General features: G+C 52.0%; 1 protein-coding gene across 1 annotated transcript; it reads left to right on the top strand.

Moving 5' to 3' along the window:
- Positions 1–3297: 3297 nt before the first annotated feature.
- PIGT (phosphatidylinositol glycan anchor biosynthesis class T) lies at positions 3298–14740 on the top strand (the record flags this gene model as incomplete). The annotated part of the gene is made up of 12 exons (XM_080716256.1): positions 3298–3502; positions 3662–3839; positions 7175–7302; positions 7538–7638; positions 7797–7883; positions 8323–8410; positions 8501–8598; positions 8690–8855; positions 10965–11165; positions 12672–12837; positions 12933–13016; positions 14488–14740. The coding sequence occupies 12 exons, from the start codon at positions 3298–3300 to the stop codon at positions 14738–14740; spliced, it is 1755 nt and encodes a 584-aa protein (XP_080572382.1).
- Positions 14741–17370: the final 2630 nt, after the last annotated feature.

Below are 17370 nucleotides of genomic sequence, written 5' to 3'. Positions count from 1 at the left end.
AAAGGAGGAGGTAACCCTTCACTGGCCATGGCTGGTGATTCCAAAAGGAAACCAAGCACAAATGACAAAACAACCATCATCATATTGGCGGCAGCTGCCACTTAAAAATCATTCTGAGGTTGATTGTGTAGACTCGAGTTCTGGCTCAACCCCTCGCTGTAATCTTAGGGAACGGTCCCCGCCATCGTACCTCACTTTCCTCATCTGTAGATGGAGGAAGCCGCAGCTACCGGATCAGGTTGCTTGAGCAAATGTGAAGCGCTTAGTACCTTCCCGATCCTACCCGTGTGTAATCTCTAAGTCTAGCAATGCTTCTGGAAGTGGGTTTCCCCATTGTGCAGCTAAGGACACGTGACCGTCGGGTTGCCCATGCTCTTAGATTAAAGGCTGCGGGGAGGCGAGCCCATGCCTGACCCGTAAGTGCACGGCCTTCTTACGCTTCCACGACTAATGGGGCAGGAGCAGGGGCTGGAGGTAGAACTAGGCCACAGACAGAGGCATCTTTTGGACACTCTTCCTTTCTGGTTGGCTGGGGTATATCTTGGCAGACCTGCCAGACACCAAATTTAGCTCTTGCTAGAAATATGGTCGAGTTTTACCAAAATACCACAGAATTTTTCATGAGTATGTTCCTCAGAGAACAGGAGAAAAAACCAAAACAGGAAATTGGAACTCCTACAACCCAACAATACAAAGGCAGACAAGCCAGAAATAAAGGCGGGCACAAAAGATTTTAACAGACCCTTTCACAAAGGACATCTGAATGGCTAACTAGCATGTGTGCAGATGCTCAACGTGACTCGTTCCTAGGGAAATGCAAATTAAACCGTAATGAGGTGACGACTACATAGAGATCCACGTAGCTGAAAACTAAAAAGTCCAAAAAAATTAGCCGGGTGTGGTGGTGCATGCCTATAATCCCAGTACTTCGGAGGCTGAGATGGGGGATTGCAGGTTCAAGGACAGCCTCAGCAAGCAGTAAGACTCTTAGCAACCTAGCAAGTAGTGAGACTCTCTGCAACCTAGCAAGACTCTTGTTTCAAAACAAAAATTAATCCAGTCATGGTGACGCGTATTTGTAATCTCAGTACTTGGGAGGCTGAGACAGGAGGATTGCAGGTTTGAGGACGGCCTCAGCAAATAGCGAGATTCTCATTAAGACTCTGTTTCAAAAAAAAAAATAGTGCTGGAGGTATAGCTCGGAGATAGAATGCTCCTGGGTTCAATCCCCAGTGCCACAAAAACAAACCACCAAACCAAAACAACAACAACAAAACAGGGCTAGGGGTGTAACTTGGAGGTGGAACGTCCCTAGGTTCAATGTCCAGTACTGAAAGAAAAGAAAAAAAACACCAAAATTTAAAAGCACCAAGTGTTGATGAGAATGTGGAGCAACCACAACTCTCACACATCGGAGAATACGATGACATATTTTGGGGAAAATTCTGACAGTTTTTTATAAAATTAACCATACTCGCCGGGTGTGGTGGCGCACGCTTGTAATCCCCGCGCTTGGGAGGCTGAGACAGGAGGATCGCACGGGTTCGAAGCCAGCCTCAGCTACTTAGTGAGGCTCTCAGCAACTTCGTGAGACTCTGTTTCCAAATAAAATATAAAAAATAAGTCTGGGAGTATAGCCCGGAGGTAGAAAAGCCCCTGGTTCCATCCCGGTACAACAACAACAACAACAACAACAACAACAACAAAAACAACAAAAATTAAACGTACTCTTCTTTGACCCAGAAATTCCACTCCTAAATATTTGTACCAGGAATAAGAAAAGCACATTTACAAAGCAATTTATATAGATAACAGCCTTGTCCTAGTAGCCAAAGATCTAAATAAAACCCCAGATGCCCATCAATAAGAGAATGGATAAACTATGGCTTATTCAGACAATGTAATAACAGCAACAACAACAACAAAAACTATTGGTAACATGCAAGAACATGGATGATTCTCAAAACATTCATCTTGCAAAAGAAGCCTTACACAAAAAGTATATAGTCTATATTATATTTAATTCTAGAACATATTAATTTATTGTGGAAAAAAATCAACATTGCTCCTGAAAGGTGATGTGGGAGTAAGGATTGCCTGGGAAGAGGCATTAGTCATCTTGCTGGGGTTTTAGGAATGTTCTATGTCTGGATAGGAGTTTTGGTTGCACAGGCGTATGTATCTGTCAAAACTCAGTAAATGTACACGTAAGACTTATACATCTCACTGTATGTGAATTTTACATCAAAAAAACGTAGAGGCTTGGGATACAGCTCAGTGGTAAAGTGCTGCCTAGCAAGCCCTGGGCCCTGATTCAATCCCCAGAACGAAATAAACAAACTGAACTCTAATTATTTAGAGAAAAGTGTACTAATGTCTGCCATTTACTCTTAAATGCATCGAAAATAAGACAGATTAATGGAGCCAGGCGTGGTGGCACACGCTTGTAATCCCAGTACTTGGGAGGCTGAGATAGGAGGATCGCATTTGCAGCCAGCCTCCGCTACTTAGTGAGGCCCGCCACAACTTAGTGAGGCTTTGTTTTAAAATAAGGAATAAAAAATAAGGCTGAGGGGGAGTGGTGAGTTGGCCCGGGCCACCCTCCCCCTCTCATGCCATTTTGGCATGGGGCTATAACTAATTTTCTGTGTTTCTATTTTCTGTATTTCTATCTTTTTAATAAACTTCTTTAAATCTTCAAAAAAAAAAAAAAAGGCTGGGGTGTGGCTCGGAGGTTGAATGGCCTTGGTTTCAATCCTCAGTTCCGCAAATAAATAAATAAATACGGATTTACGGGAGGATATGTGATAGAGCACAAGTAAACACGGTTTAATGGTGGAATCCGGTTGAGGGAGGAAAACAGGAGCTCATTTTTTTCAAATTTGCGGAATGTCTAAAATATTTCCTAATACATGGACCAGCTACTGGGGGTTTTGGAGGGAAGTTCTGCCTGGCCCCACATCCCCGACCCTGAGAAGCTTGACCAGGTTTAGACCAAGCGAATCCAGGCCTAACAAAAATAATTGATCCTCTTCGCTTTCCGATAGCAGTGGCTACACTCCAGATTATTAAGCCCTTTCTGGCTGCGCGGAGACACCTAGAAAGGGAAGGGTCCCTACGCAACGCCCCGCCCACCATCTGCACCGCTGAGACGCACCCGCTGGTCTCCGCGGCAGCTGGGGTAACCGCGCTCCAGCTTCCGGGACGGGACCGGAAGTCACTTCTCACGCTCTCTTCCTATTGGGTGCCAGCCTTTCGTGGGCGGGGCCTCACCGGGAGGCGGAAGCAGCCGCGGGCATGGCTGCCGCTGTGCGGCTCCGGCTCCCGCCGCTGCCGCTGCTGCTGCTGCTGCTGCTCCTGGGGCCAGGCGGCTGGGGCCATGCAGAGCCCCCAAGCGACAGCCTGCGGGAGGAGCTCGTCATCACCCCGCTGCCTTCCGGGGACGTGGCCGCTACATTCCAGTTCCGAACACGCTGGGATTCGGAGCTGCAGCGAGAAGGAGGTAAGAGGGTGAGATCTGACCGGAGAAAGATTTGTGTGGCACCTGCTAGGGTTGCGGAGTTGGGCACGCCTTGGGGGCGGGGCCTGGCCCCTAGGTGGGATTCTGGGTGCTGGTTTCGACGAAGTGGGGGTCCCATTCACTTGCTTTCTTCTTCCCCAGTGTCTCATTACAGGCTCTTCCCTAAAGCCCTGGGGCAGCTGATCTCCAAGTATTCTCTGCGAGAGCTGCACCTGTCATTCACGCAAGGCTTTTGGAGAACCCGCTACTGGGGGCCACCCTTCCTGCAGGCCCCATCAGGTGCAGAGCTATGGGTCTGGTTCCAAGACACAGTCACTGAGTGAGTGCTTGCGTGCCGTGGAGGGAGAGTGGAAGGGGAAGGTGTTGTCCTCCAGCCGCTGCCTTTGAGGGCAACAGGGCAGTAGGCAGCCGCCCCGGGGGCTAGAGCTGACTCTGGAAGTAAGAGATGCTACTGTCATTGAGGGACATTCTTTACTTTGCTGAATAATCTTTCTTCTATTACTTCCAGACCTGAGGTAGCACATGCCTGTCCCTACAGAGGCCAATAAATGATTTGATGCTTATTTGATGTAAAGCTGTAAAAAACTGGCAAACTGTTTAAGTGTGTGTGTGTGTGTGTGTGTGTGTGTGTGTGTGTGTGTATGTGGCACTGGGGGTGGAACGCAGGGGCTGTTCTACTTCCGGGCTACACTCCCAGACTTATTTTATACTTTATTTGGAGACGGAGTCTTACTAAGTTGCTCAGAGCCTCACTAAGTAGCTGAGGCTGGCTTTGAACCTGTGAGAGCTTCCTGTCTCAGTCTCCCAAGCTCTGGGATTACAAGTGTGCGCCACCAGGCCTGGCTCTGGATAACTTTTTTTTTTTTTTTTTTTTTTTTTTGGTGGTACTGGGGTTCCTGGAAGCCCTTCTACCTCTGGGCTACACTCCCAGACCTATTTTATACTTTTTTTATTTTGGAAACAGTGTCTCTTAAGCCAGTGTGACTGGCTTCGAACCTGCGCGATCCTCCTGTCTCGCCTCCCAAGCGGCGTGCGCCACCACGCCTGGCTCTGCATAACTTTTAAAAGGTGTTCATTCATAGTTTTTTTTTTTTTTTTGTAGGTACCTCTGAACGACACCCTCAGCCCTATTTTTTTTTATTATTATTATTATTCTTTATTTTGAAACAGGGTCTCACTGAATTAGTTACAAAGGGCCTCACTAAGTAGCTGAGACTGGCCGCAAACTCCGATCCTCCTGTCTCAGCCTCCCAAATGCTGGGATTACAAGTGTGCGCTACCACACCCGGCTTCATTATAATGAAGCTTTTGAACAGCCTCAGCTACTTAGCGAGGCCCTTTGCAACTCAGTGAGACCCTGTTCCAAAATAAAGAATAAAAAATAGGACTGGGGGTGTAGCTTGGAGGTAGAATGCCCCTGGGTTTCATCCCCAGCACTGCAAAAAAAAAAAATTATTAAGTATATCAAGGCCAAACAAAACATACCTATGGCCTAGAACTGGTCTACAGGATGCCAGAACTCTGTATTAGAGGAATTGTTTCTTTGGGGGGGGGGCAAGAAGCGGTCACATTAGTTACTGCTCTTATATTACAAAAAACTACTACTTGTCCTACTTAGAGCCTTTATATGCAGAGGTTTAAAACTTTTGTCTGTATGGCCACACAGATAAGTAAATCAGTAAAGGTATAGACACATCGATAGATGCGTAGGAATGAGAAATATGTCTCATTTCCTCTTAATATTACCATAAGAATGAAAATATGATAACAGACTTTGGGGGAGTATTGGGGACTAAGAGTAATTGGCAGGCTCGAGAACCCATGTGATATTCTGAAAAGAACTGCGTCCTCCAGCACCTGGGGAGAGTTGTCACGTGGCAGGAGAGGCCTAGGTGATCAGACCCTCGTCGTGTTTCAAGAAATACCAGGATTTAACGTGAAAACAGATTTAAACATCCCCAAGTAGTTTTTTAAAAATTGCTTAGCCGGGCATGGTGGCACACTTGTAATCCCTGCACTTGGGAGGCTGAGGCAGGAGGATCGCACAGGTTTGAAGCCAGCCTCAGCTACTTAGTGAGGCCCTCTGCAACTCAGTGAGACCCTGTTTCCTAATAAAGAATAAAAAAAAAAAATAGGGCTGCGGGTGGAGCTCGGAGGTAGAATGCCCCTGGGTCCCATCCCTGGTACCATAAAACAAAACAAAACAAAACAACAACAAACTCCCAGATAGTACTAAAGCAGTCTCAAACAATGAGCAGTGATTCCCCCCCTCCAAAGAAATAATTTGCCAGGACTGTTTCTTTTGCCTACAGTCTGGGTCTCTTGCCTTTTTTGCCTATCTGTCTACTTGCTATTACTATCTCCCCTTGGCCCATAATTGCCTATACTATGGAACTAGTGTTTAAAATTTCTAGTGCTTATTGTGTTTTATGATTTTTTTTTTTTTTTTGCAGTACTGGGGATGGAACCAAGGGTCATTCTACCTTCGAGCTGCACCCCTAGCCCTATTTTTTATTCTTTATTTATTTTTTTTATTTTTATTTATTTATTTATTTTTTTTTTGGTGGTACTGGGGTTCCTGGAAGCCCTTTTACCTCCGGGCTACACTCCCAGACCTATTTTTTATAGGTTTTTATTTGGAAACAGGGTCTCCTAAGCCAGTGCGTGCGGCTGGCTTCGAACCTGCATGATCCTCCTGTCTCCGCCTCCCAAGCGCGGGGATTACAAGCGTGTGCCACACGCCCGGCTATTTTTTATTCTTTATTTTGAAACAGGGTCTCCCTGAGTTGCAGAGGGCCTTGCTAAGTAGCTGAGGCTTTCCGCGAACTGTGATCCTCCTGTCTCAGCCTCCCAAATGCTGGGATTACAAGCATGTGCCACCACGCCTGGCTTTATGCTGTCTTTTATTAATACAGAAGACAGATCTCTTGGCATTTCTCTAAGAAAAGAACATGTAATTTAATTTGATGTTTTTATGAGATCCTAGCACGGTTGTTTCCCCTAGTTCAGTGGGATTTTGAATACGACTCCCTGTGGGGAGGGAGCAGGGCTTCCTTCAGGCCCATGGTATTCGTGGGCAGAGCCTTACTCTGGCTATCTGAGCATGTGCAGGGAGGACCTGGGAGCTGAGCTCTGCTCCAAGACATGAGGCACTTTCCAGGATGTTGTGGGCAATAGATGACCCGACTAGTCCTTGTCAAATTTCACACAACTTAGTTGGGAGAAAAGATGCTTAGGACAAGATGCTGCAGTTGCCTGGTCATCTCCCAGAAGGAGAGAGAGGCTTGGATATTCTGAATCACAGAAGCACAGAGGAAGCTGTGCTTGAGGAGGTAGGGAAGGCTTCCTGGAGGAGGAGGCCAGGACTGGAGCTGAGCCTTGAAGGTAGGCAGAGCGGAGCGAGCAGGGCATTCCCAGGTAGGAAGACCCACCTGAGCCAAGACCCGCGGGGATGCAGGAATGTCCAGGGGAGGGTTTGGAAGAAGGGTCTGGGGAGGCTGAGACCAGGAAGGGGCTAAGCAGGGGCGGTGAGGTCGTTCCAGCTCCAGTTAGGATACAGCCCTATCCTGCCCTGGGCTTGGAAGCCTGCAGCAGGCTGTTTGAGGGAGCAGAGGCAGCCCTAGGACAGTGAGCGGGTCTGCCGTCTCTCTCCAGTGTGGACACATCGTGGCAGGAGCTGAGCAATGTCCTCTCGGGGATCTTCTGCGCCTCTCTCAACTTCATTGACTCCACCAATACCGTCACTCCCACTGCCTCCTTCAAGCCCCTGGGGCTGGCCAATGGTGAGCTGGCCCCTGCAGCCCTGTCCTCGTCCCGGCACCTCCCGCCCAAGCCGTTACCCCCGTGGATGTGCAAAGGCTTCCCCAGGCTGCGTTGCCTTCTCCCCGGGGCAGGGGGGAGTCCCTTCCCATCTGGGACTGCCTGGCTGGTGGTGTAGGGAGCAGGAGGGGCCATTCCCCACCTCTGCAGCCATCCGCGGGGCGGGGCTGCAGGCCCATGGACCTCTCTCCCGCTCAGACACGGATCACTACTTCCTGCGCTATGCGGTGCTGCCGCGGGAGGTTGTCTGCACTGAGAACCTCACTCCATGGAAGAAGCTCTTGCCCTGCAGTTCCAAGGTGAAGCCAGAGTGGCGTGAGTGTGGGTGGGAGCCCCAGAGAAGGGCGGCCTTGGCTGAGGCCTCGGCAGCCTGGTGGCCGGGTGCAGCCAGGAGGACTGTCCCGTGCCAGGTGCTCCGTGCCGGGCGCCAACCTTCCTCTCTTTCCGCATCCTCCAGGCAGGCCTCTCCGTGCTGCTGAAGGCTGATCGCTTGTTCCACACGAGCTACCACTCCCAGGCGGTGCACATCCGCCCCATCTGCAGAGTAAGTCAGGGCAGGGGCAGCGCCATCCGGGGCTCAGGGTCGGTGCACGTGAAGCCCATCGTCTGTCGGCTGAGCAGGTAGTGAGCAGCTGACGCGATGATGGTTACGTGGGACGCAGGCTGCCTGTCTAGCACGCAGTAAGCCTTTGCCGGGGGCACAGCGGTTAGCAACAGTAACCCTGCAACAGCAACTGCTAGCTCAGTGCCCCGCCCCCTGGCATGACCTTGAGCGAATCAGTTCATTTCCCTGAGCCTCGGTCCCTCATCTGTCACATGAGAACTGTAGGTCACTGTGACAGTTCATAGACTGATGCCCGTGAAGCGTCGGCACAGGGTCGAGTGAACAGTAGCCGATCGATAGATGTGAAGCCACCCGAACGGATGGCGGAGGGCGTCCAGGTCAGAGCGCGCGCCCTCACTCTGCCCCCGGCCCTGTGCAGAACACGCGCTGTACCAGCGTCTCCTGGGAGCTGAGGCAGACCCTGTCTCTGGTGTTCGATGCCTTCGTCACCGGGCAGGGGAAGAAAGGTGAGCTGCCTTGGCAACTTGTCTCCACCCACCCAGCCCAGCCCGGCCTCGCCCTGTCCCTCCCCGCTCAGCCCCTCTCTCTGCTCCCAGACTGGTCCCTCTTCCGGATGTTCTCCCGAACCCTCACGGAGCCCTGCCCCCTGGCTTCAGAGAGCCGAGTCTACGTGGACATCACCAGCCACAACCAGGTACGCGGTCTCCGGCCCCTCGCTCACCCAGGCCTGCGGCTGCGGCCGACCCACCCCGTGCTGGCTCCTCAGGTCTGCCCTGTGTTCCCAGGACAATGAGACCTTGGAGGTGAACCCACCGCCTACCACCACGTACCAGGACGTCATCCTGGGCTCCCGGAAGACCTATGCCGTCTATGACCTGCTGGACACGGCCCTGATCAATAACTCCCGCAACCTCAACCTCCAGCTGAAGTGGAAACGACCCCCGGAGAACGGTGAGTGGGGGCGTGGGTAGCCACCGGCGCCCAGAGGTGCCGGAGACTTCTCTTGGGGGAGACTCGCGGTCCTGTGCCTCTCTACAAGATCACAGAGCTGGGAGGCGGACAAAGGGAGGGTGGTGCGATCCGAGCATGATACACACATGCGTGAAAGCGTCACAGTGAAACCTGTTAATTTGTATAATTGACATGAGTTAACAATTACTTTTTTAAAATTATAGGGCTGTGTTTAGATCCCAATCTCTGGAGTCATGCGTTCCTGGTTCTCACTCCACCTCTTCTGCATTCCGTGACTCTGGGCAGGTTCCTAACCCCTCTGAGCCTCCTGTCAACAGCTGTGAAACAGGGACAGTGATAGCTAGTGGAGTGGATGAGGTCTTCAGTGTGAAATACGCAGTTTGTTTGTGTCTTTACATACTCAACCGAATATTTTTCAGTTTGTACTGTGGGCCAGGCGTAGAGTGGTAAGACTGAGGCCACTGTATTCAAGGAACATGATGTGGCCTGGCGCAGGCACATGCCTGTAATCCCAGTCCTTGGGAGGCCGAGACACGACCATCGCAGGTTCCAGGCTAGCCTCAACAATTTGTCAAGAGCTGTTTCAAAACAAAACAGTAGGGCTGAGGATGTAGCTCAGAGGTAGAATGCTCCTGGGTTCTATGCCCAGGACCAAAAGAGAAAAAAGAAAGACAAGCCGGGTGTGGTGGCGCACGTTTATAATCCCAGCATTCAGGAGGCTGAGACGGGAGGATCGCGGTTCACAGACAGCCTCAGCTACTACTTAGTGAGGCCCTCTGCAACTCAGTGAGACTCTGTTTCAAAATAAAGAATAAAAAAATAGGGCTGGGGGTGTAGCTCGGAGGTAGAACGCCCCTGGGTTCCATCCCCAGTAACACAAAAAAAAAAAAAAAAAAGAAAAAGAAAAAGAAAAAAGAAAGACAATGTGTATGCAGTGAGGGAAGCTCCAGTTAATTTCAGCAGTGTTCAGCATTATCAAGAGAAAGGGCTGAACACCCAGGGGCACTGGTTTGGTCTGGAAGAGGCAGTGTTGTCACATAAGCCCTTGGTAAGTACTAGTCATCCACTGTTATCATGGCTATCCCTGGGGAAACAGGGATAATTCTAGAGCCCAGTTTTCTTTTTTGTTGTTTTTGTTTTTAGTTCTTTTTTTTTTTTTTAATTTGCGGGTCTGAGGATGGAATCCAGAGGCATTTGACCTCTGCCCTATTTTTTATTCTTTTTATTCTTTTTTTTGTGTGTGTGTGTGGTGGTACTGGGGTTCCTGGAAACCCTTCTACTCCAGGCTACACTCCCAGACCTATTTTATATTTTTTTATTTGGAAACAGGGTCTCTTAAGCCAGTGAGGCTGGCTTTCAAACCAACCAAAAGTGTATGCTGCCACCACACCTGGCTTTATTCTTTATTTTGAAACAGTGTCTCACTAAGTTGCACAGGGCCTCACTAAGTAGCTGAGGCTGTCAGCAAACTGTGATCCTCCAGTCTCAGCCTCCCAAATGCTGGGATAACAAGGGTACGCCACCACGCCCGGCTTTTTTTTTTTTTTTTTTTTTTGTGGTGGTACTGGGGTTCCTGGAACCCTTCTACCTCCGGGCTACACTCCCAGACCTATTTTTATACTTTGTTTACTTAGAAACAGGGTCTCTTAAGCCAGCGAGGCTGGCTTCGAACCTGCGCGATCCTCCTGTTTCTGCCTCCCAAGCGCTGGGATTACAAGCGTGCGCCACCACACCTGGCTTTTTAGTTATTTTTATGGGAAGGGGTTACTGGGGATGGAACCCAGAAGCATTCTACCTCCAAGGACACCTCTAGCCTGATTTTATTTCTTATTTAGAAACAGGGTCTCATTAGGTTTTTGAGAGCCTCTCTGAATGGCCAAGGCTGGCTTTGAACCCGTGATCTTCCCGTCTCGGCCTCCCGAGTACTAGGATTACAATTGTGCGCCACCATGCCCATTGAGCCCAGGTTTCTAATGGCAGACTTTTCCCCATCTGCTCCCTGGCTTGAGACTGGACACGGCCAGGGGAGTTGGCGTGGGGAGGTCCTTTCCTTTGGGAGCCGCTAAACGCTGACCATCCTCTCCGCAGAGGCCCCGCCGGTGCCCTTCCTGTACGCCCAGCGCTACGTGAGCGGCTACGGGCTGCAGAAGGGGGAGCTGAGCACGCTGCTGTACAACACCCACCCGTACCGGGCCTTCCCCGTGCTGCTGCTGGACTCCGTGCCCTGGTACCTGCGGCTGTATGTGCACACCCTCACCATCACCTCCAAGGGCAAGGAGAAGGAGCCAAGTGAGGAGCGGAGGCCCGGTCCAGGCCCCAGCCCACCCCACGCCTCCCCGGGTCCCCAGGCACTCGCTCCCCGGGGTAGTTCCTGAAACGCCTCTGAAGGCCCGCACGGGCATCGAGGACGAGGAGTCATTTGAAACGGGAGCGGGGAGCCTCGCTGTGCCAGATCTGGAAGTAATTTGTAAAGAAAAGCACTGAAAACAGAGTCTTGGTGATTCTCCCTAGGATGGGGGGTGGGCACATCCCTGCGTTTAAGTGTCACAGGCTCTCCGAGACAGTGAAAGGCTGGCAAGAGAAACGGCTCTTGGAGGCTGCGGAGGTGGCAGAGCTGGGGTGGAGGGTTTTCACTTCCTTGGGGAGGGGTAAAGAGGTACAGTCCCCCCCCCACCTTTTATTTTTTTTTGCGGAACTGGGAATTGACTCCAGGGGCATTCTACCTCCGACCTACACCCCAGCCCTATTATTTATTTGTTTATTTATTTATTTATTCATGTGGTACTGGGATGGAACCCAGGGGCATTCTACCTCTGAGCTGCACCTCCAGCCCTATTTTTTATTCTTTATTTTGAAACAGGGTCTCACTGAGTTGCAGAGGGCCTCACTAAGTAGCTGAGGCTGTCCGCGAACCGCGATCCTCCCATCTCAGCCTCCCAAATGCTGGGATTACAAGTGTGCCCCGCCACGCCTGGCCGAGAAAGGTTTTTGGGGAAGAGACTCCATCACAGTCCCAGTGGCCAAACTGAAAAAATCTTTATTTTTAAATTAAAAAAAATTTTTTTTTTTTTGGTGACATTAGGGATGGAGCCCAGGGGCATTCTACCCGAGCTACACTCCCAGTCCTATTTTATATTTTTATTTTGAAACAGGGTCTTGCTAAGTTGCTGGAGGACTTCCCAAAGTTGCTGAGGAGGCTGGCTTCGAACCTGTGATCCTCCTGTCTCAGCCTCCCAAGTACTGGGATTATAGGCATGTGCCACCAAGCCCAGCTTTTTTTTTTTTTTTTTTTTTTTTAATGCTATATATTTGTTGGAGAAACTAGGTCATTTGTTGTGTAGAATGTTCTACATTCTGGATTTGTCCTTGTGCTGGTGTTTAACACATCCCTCCGTCTCCTGTATTCTTGTGCAGCAGTGGTCAGATTTAGAAGCTTGATTAGATTTATGTCCCATATATTTTGGCAAGAAGTATCCCTAGGTGGTTTCGTGAACTTCCTCTTGTACCACACCAGGCATCTGGCATCTGGTGCCCCAGTTTCAGTGATGTGAAGATTGATTCGCGGGCTGCAGCATTCTTGGAAGCCTCTGGTGACCTCATCCTGGGATTGCTGCCTAGAAATATGCCCTGTCTTTTCTGAAACCTTCTTCCTCCCCCTAGCCTGCCTGGCATATGTGGTCCAAAGCTCACCTTTGAGCCATCCAGACCGTGGCCCTCAGGCAAGTGGTTGGAACAGGTGTAGCTTGTGGGTGTGACCCCAGTAACACGGGCTGGGTGGCCCTCATCTGTCTCCAGGTTACATCCACTACCAGCCTGCCCAGGACCGGCAGCAGCCCCACCTCCTGGAGATGCTCATTCAGCTGCCGGCCAGCTCCGTCACCAAGGTCTCCATCCAGTTTGAGCGGGCGCTGCTCAAGTGGACCGAGTACACTCCAGACCCCAACCATGGCTTCTATGTCAGGTGGGATCCCCCACCCCCACCCCGGCTGGCTCCCCATGCCTCTTCCCCTCGGTGGGAGCCTTGGGGAACACGGCCGTCTGTCTGCTTCCCTGCAGCCCATCCGTCATCAGCGCCCTGGTGCCCAGCACAGTGGCAGCCAAACCGGTGGACTGGGAAGCGAGCCCCCTCTTCAACACCCTGTGAGTGACGGTACCTGCCCGCCACCTGTGTGGTCACGTGCCTGGGGTGCACAGAGTGTAGATGTTCCCTCTTCCAAAGTGGTGTGGAGATTTAAGCCAGTGCTAATAAAAACCCTGGTGGCTTGTGGCATTTGTAGACTTTCTAAAATGAGCCGGGACTGGTGGCACCTACCTGCAAGCCCAGTACTGGCTAAGACAGGAGGGTTGCAGGCCAGTTTCAACAATTTAGCGAGACTTACAGTAAACCTGGCGAGACCCTGTTTCAAAGCAAAAATAAGAGCCGGGCGTGGTGGCGCATGCTTGTAATCCCCGCATTTGGGAGGCAGAGACAGGAGGATTGCGCAGGTTTGAAGTCAGCCTCATCTACTTAGTGAGGCTCTCAGCAACTTAGTGAGACCCTGTTTCCAAATAAAGTATAAAATAGGTCTGGGAGTGTAGCCTGGAGGTAGAAAGCCTCTGGGTTCCACCCCAGTAAGACACACACACACACACACACACACACACACACACACACACACGACTGAGCGTGTAGCTAGGAGGTAGAAAGCCCCTGGGTTCCACCCCAGTAAAACACACACACACACACACACACACACACACACACACACACACACACACGGCTGAGCGTGTAGCTAGGAGGTAGAAAGCCCCTGGGTTCCACCCCAGTAAAAAACACACACACACACACACACACACACACACACACACACACACACACACACGGCTGAGCGTGTAGCTTGGAGGTAGAATGCCCCTGGGTTCAATCCCTAGTACTACACACATACACAAAGACCTTATAAAATGATTCTAAAGTGCTTCTAGAAGAATCAGTAGGTGAGAACGGTAGCATTTAAGGCCTGCATTTACCTACTCAGTGATTCTCTCACCAGAGCACTTACCAAATGCCAGTCATGCCAGAGCTCCAGGCACAGCCGTGCACACACCAGCCCTGTCGCACCTCCAAGGTCTTCTGGGGCATGGGGGCGGGGGCCTGCGGCCAGTGAGCTCCCGGGAGGCTTCTGGGAGCTCCATTGAGGCTGGGCCCAGGCTGGGAAGAGAGCTGGTGAGGGCCGGCCCTCCTTCCTCTCTGCACACGCCTCTTCCTGCATTTGGCGTGTGTGCAGAGCCCTCCGTCGAAAGGCTGAGGGAACTTTTTTTATTTTATTTTATTTTTTGTGGGCCTGGGGATGGAACCCAAAGGTATTTGACCTCTGAGCTACACCCCCTGCCCTATTTTTTATTTTGAAACAGGGTCTCACTGAGTTGCGAAGGGCCTCACTAAGTAGCTGAGGCTGGCCGCGAACCGCGACCCCTCTGGTCTCAGCCTCCCAAATGCTGGGATCACAAGCGTGCGCCACCACGCCCGGCTGCTGAGGGAACTTTGAAAACCGTTACCAATCGGCCCACGCGGCTGTGAGTAAGATGGGGTGCCTGGGGGAGACGCGCCTCACCTTCCTCCTCCCTGTCCTAGGTTCCCCGCCTCCGACGGCTCCAGCTACTTTGTACGGCTCTACACGGAGCCGCTGCTGGTGAACCTGCCCACGCCGGACTTCAGCATGCCCTACAACGTGATCTGCCTCACGTGCACCGTGGTGGCTGTGTGCTACGGCTCCTTCTACAACCTCCTCACCCGGACCTTCCACGTCGAGGAGCCCGGCAGCGGCGGCCTGGCCAAGCGCCTGGCTAACCTCATCCGCCGTGCCCGCGGTGTGCCCCCACTCTGAGAATCGCCCTCTTCAGCGGCAGCTGCTGTTTCTCTGGGAAGGGGTAGTAGTGATCCCCGGGGGGGCTCTTTCTGCCACTCGCTGTCCCCAGAGTTGGCTTTTGAATCCAACCGTCCCCGGCTCCCGGCAGGACCTAGAGACGTGCTGTCTGATAGAGTAGCCCTGAGCCATCGGTGGCATTTAAGTTTAAATTAACTTGCTGTGTGTGGTGGTGCAAGCCTTTAGCTATAGTGCCTGGGAAGCCGAGACAGGAGGATCGCAGGTTCAAGGTCAGCCTCAGCAACTTAGCGAGACCCCGTTTCAAAATAAAAATTTAAAGAGACTCGGGGTATAGACCAGAGGTAGAATGCCCCTGGGTTCAGTCCCTAGCACCAAAATAAATAAAAAATTCGTGTTCTTGGCTATATAGCCACACTTGAAGTGCTCAGTAACCCAGAGCGATCTGTGCAACCGTGCCAGACAGCATGGACCATCTTCATCACTGCTGAAGTCCCGGTGGGCGGCGCGGGCCTAGGGCCTGCCCCAGAGTTCCCGTCCCTGCGTGCTGGGTGGAATTCACAGGTTGTGGAATAAAAGCTTAAATACTTATCTGGGTCTTCGCCTCCTCTCCTCAAGGCCTGAGAACAGTTACGGACTAGGATTTGAATGCTAGATGCTGGGACAAGGTTTCCCACCCCACCTCGCCCACTGAAACGCCTCATTTTCCACCCGCCCAGAAGTGCCCTCTCCTCCGCTCCCCCACCCGGCTTTCTCTCTCCGTAATTCCCAGAACTGGGTTTGGCTGCGAGTGTTTCTGTAAGCAGGATCTGTAACTATGAAAATGAATCATCCTGTGCCGGGGGGAGTGAGAACCGATTCCCATGTCTAAGGGTGGAGGGGAGAGGCAGGGTTCTCTTAACGGTAGTATGCCTCAGAATCTTCAGGCACTTGGCCAGCCTTTATTTATTTATTTATTTATTTATTTATTTATTTATTTATTGTGGTACTGGGGATTGAACCCCGGGGGTATTCCACCTCTGAGCTCTATCCCCAGCCCAATTTTTTATTCTTTATTTTGAAACAGGGTGCAGGGCCTCACAAGCGATGAGGCTGGCTGCAAAGCTCTGATTCTCCTGTTTCAGCCTCCCAAGCACTGGGATGAGAAGGGTGCGCCTCCCTCCGCGCGCCCGCCCACCTGGTTGGCCAGCCTTTGAATACTGAGCAGGCTCCTAAGCCACCCACAGGCTTGAGGCTGAGCCGCTGCCCCTGCCCACCCCCTCCCTTGTCACACACCCCTGGGTTCCTGTAAGGGGGTCCTCCGCGGAGGCCCCCGCTCTCATCTGTCTCCCTCTGACTCGCTCAGCTGCAGCTGTGAGTTTACTGTGGTCCTGCCTCTCCACTCCTCAGTTCTCCCATTGTGGCGGTTTGGCTGAGGACACCCTGTTCCACCAGCCATGCACCCCTCAACTGCCTGCTTCACTCTCAAAAAGGCAGATGAGTGTTGCTTCCTCCAGGAAGTCTTCCCTGACAGGCCAGGCCACAGGAGGCCCCTCTCCTCTGCTTCCACAGCCCACCTTCTGCATCGCCTGCCTGTCGGCCATTTTACTCCCATCAGAGGGCTTCCTGGAGGCACAGGGGCTGGCCTTCCTCGGGACCAGACCCACCACAGAGCTCAGCAGCAATGGCAGATGTCTGAATGGGCGTGGGTTCACGGTCTGGACCCAGGGTGGGTATGGATGCGGGACCTGCAGGAGCCCCAGCAGTGAGTGCACCGCGTGGTACTGGGGTGTGGTGGAGGAGGAGGAGGAGGAGCGCTTGAAGGAGGGGGGCTGTGTGGGTTGCCCCAGCCCTCTGAGCACAGAGGGGGTAATGTGCGAGTGCTGGGAGGAAGGGCAGTGAGCTAGCCCAGACCATGGGCAAAAGCAGCTTGGTCGGAGGCTTACACTCGAGTGTACTTCCCAGGTAGTGAACTAGAGGCCGCGGGGTCCCAGCAGCCTGCGCGTTGCGGGCTGGCTGCCAGCCAGAAGGGCACAGAGCCGTGGCCCGCTGCCTGATCTGCCCGCACCAAGTCAGCGCCGAGGAGCAGCCACGCCGCCCTGTCTTACGTAACCTGGGAGCTAACAGCACCCACTTAGCTCTTCTGGTTCCAACCTCCACCCCAATGCTGGATTTGTGGGCCCAGCTGCCTCCCTGCCATTTATTTGGATTTCTCAGGCTATCTCAATTTCTTTTTACCTCTCTGTATGTTTGGGGGGTGTACTGGGGGTAGAACCCAGGGATATCCTACCTGTGAGCTACACCCCAGCCCTATTTTATTTTATTTTATTTATTTTGAAACAGGGTCTTGCTAGGTTGCTGAGTCTCACTGAACTGCCAGGGCTGCCCTCAAACCTGTGATCCTGCCGTCTCAGCCTCAGGCACCGGGATCACGGGCGTGGGCCTGAAGGCAGAGTGCCTGCCCAGCGGAGCCAGAGCAGGGTGTGGGCAGAGGAAGGGTGGGGCCGCCTCGCTCTCCGGATCATCTTTTCCAGCTTCCCTGCTTCCTGTGCGGTTTCCTCTAATGCCGCCCTGATCTTATCCCAGAGCCGGGTCTCCTTCATGAAGCCTTTCCTGACCATCCCCATCCCGCGGTGGGTGGTCATATCTTCAAC

This window comes from Muscardinus avellanarius, assembly GCF_963383645.1.
Source record: "Muscardinus avellanarius genome assembly, chromosome: 19".
Taxonomy (NCBI): Eukaryota; Metazoa; Chordata; class Mammalia; order Rodentia; family Gliridae; genus Muscardinus; species Muscardinus avellanarius.
This window is presented reverse-complemented; position numbering and strand designations above follow the sequence as displayed.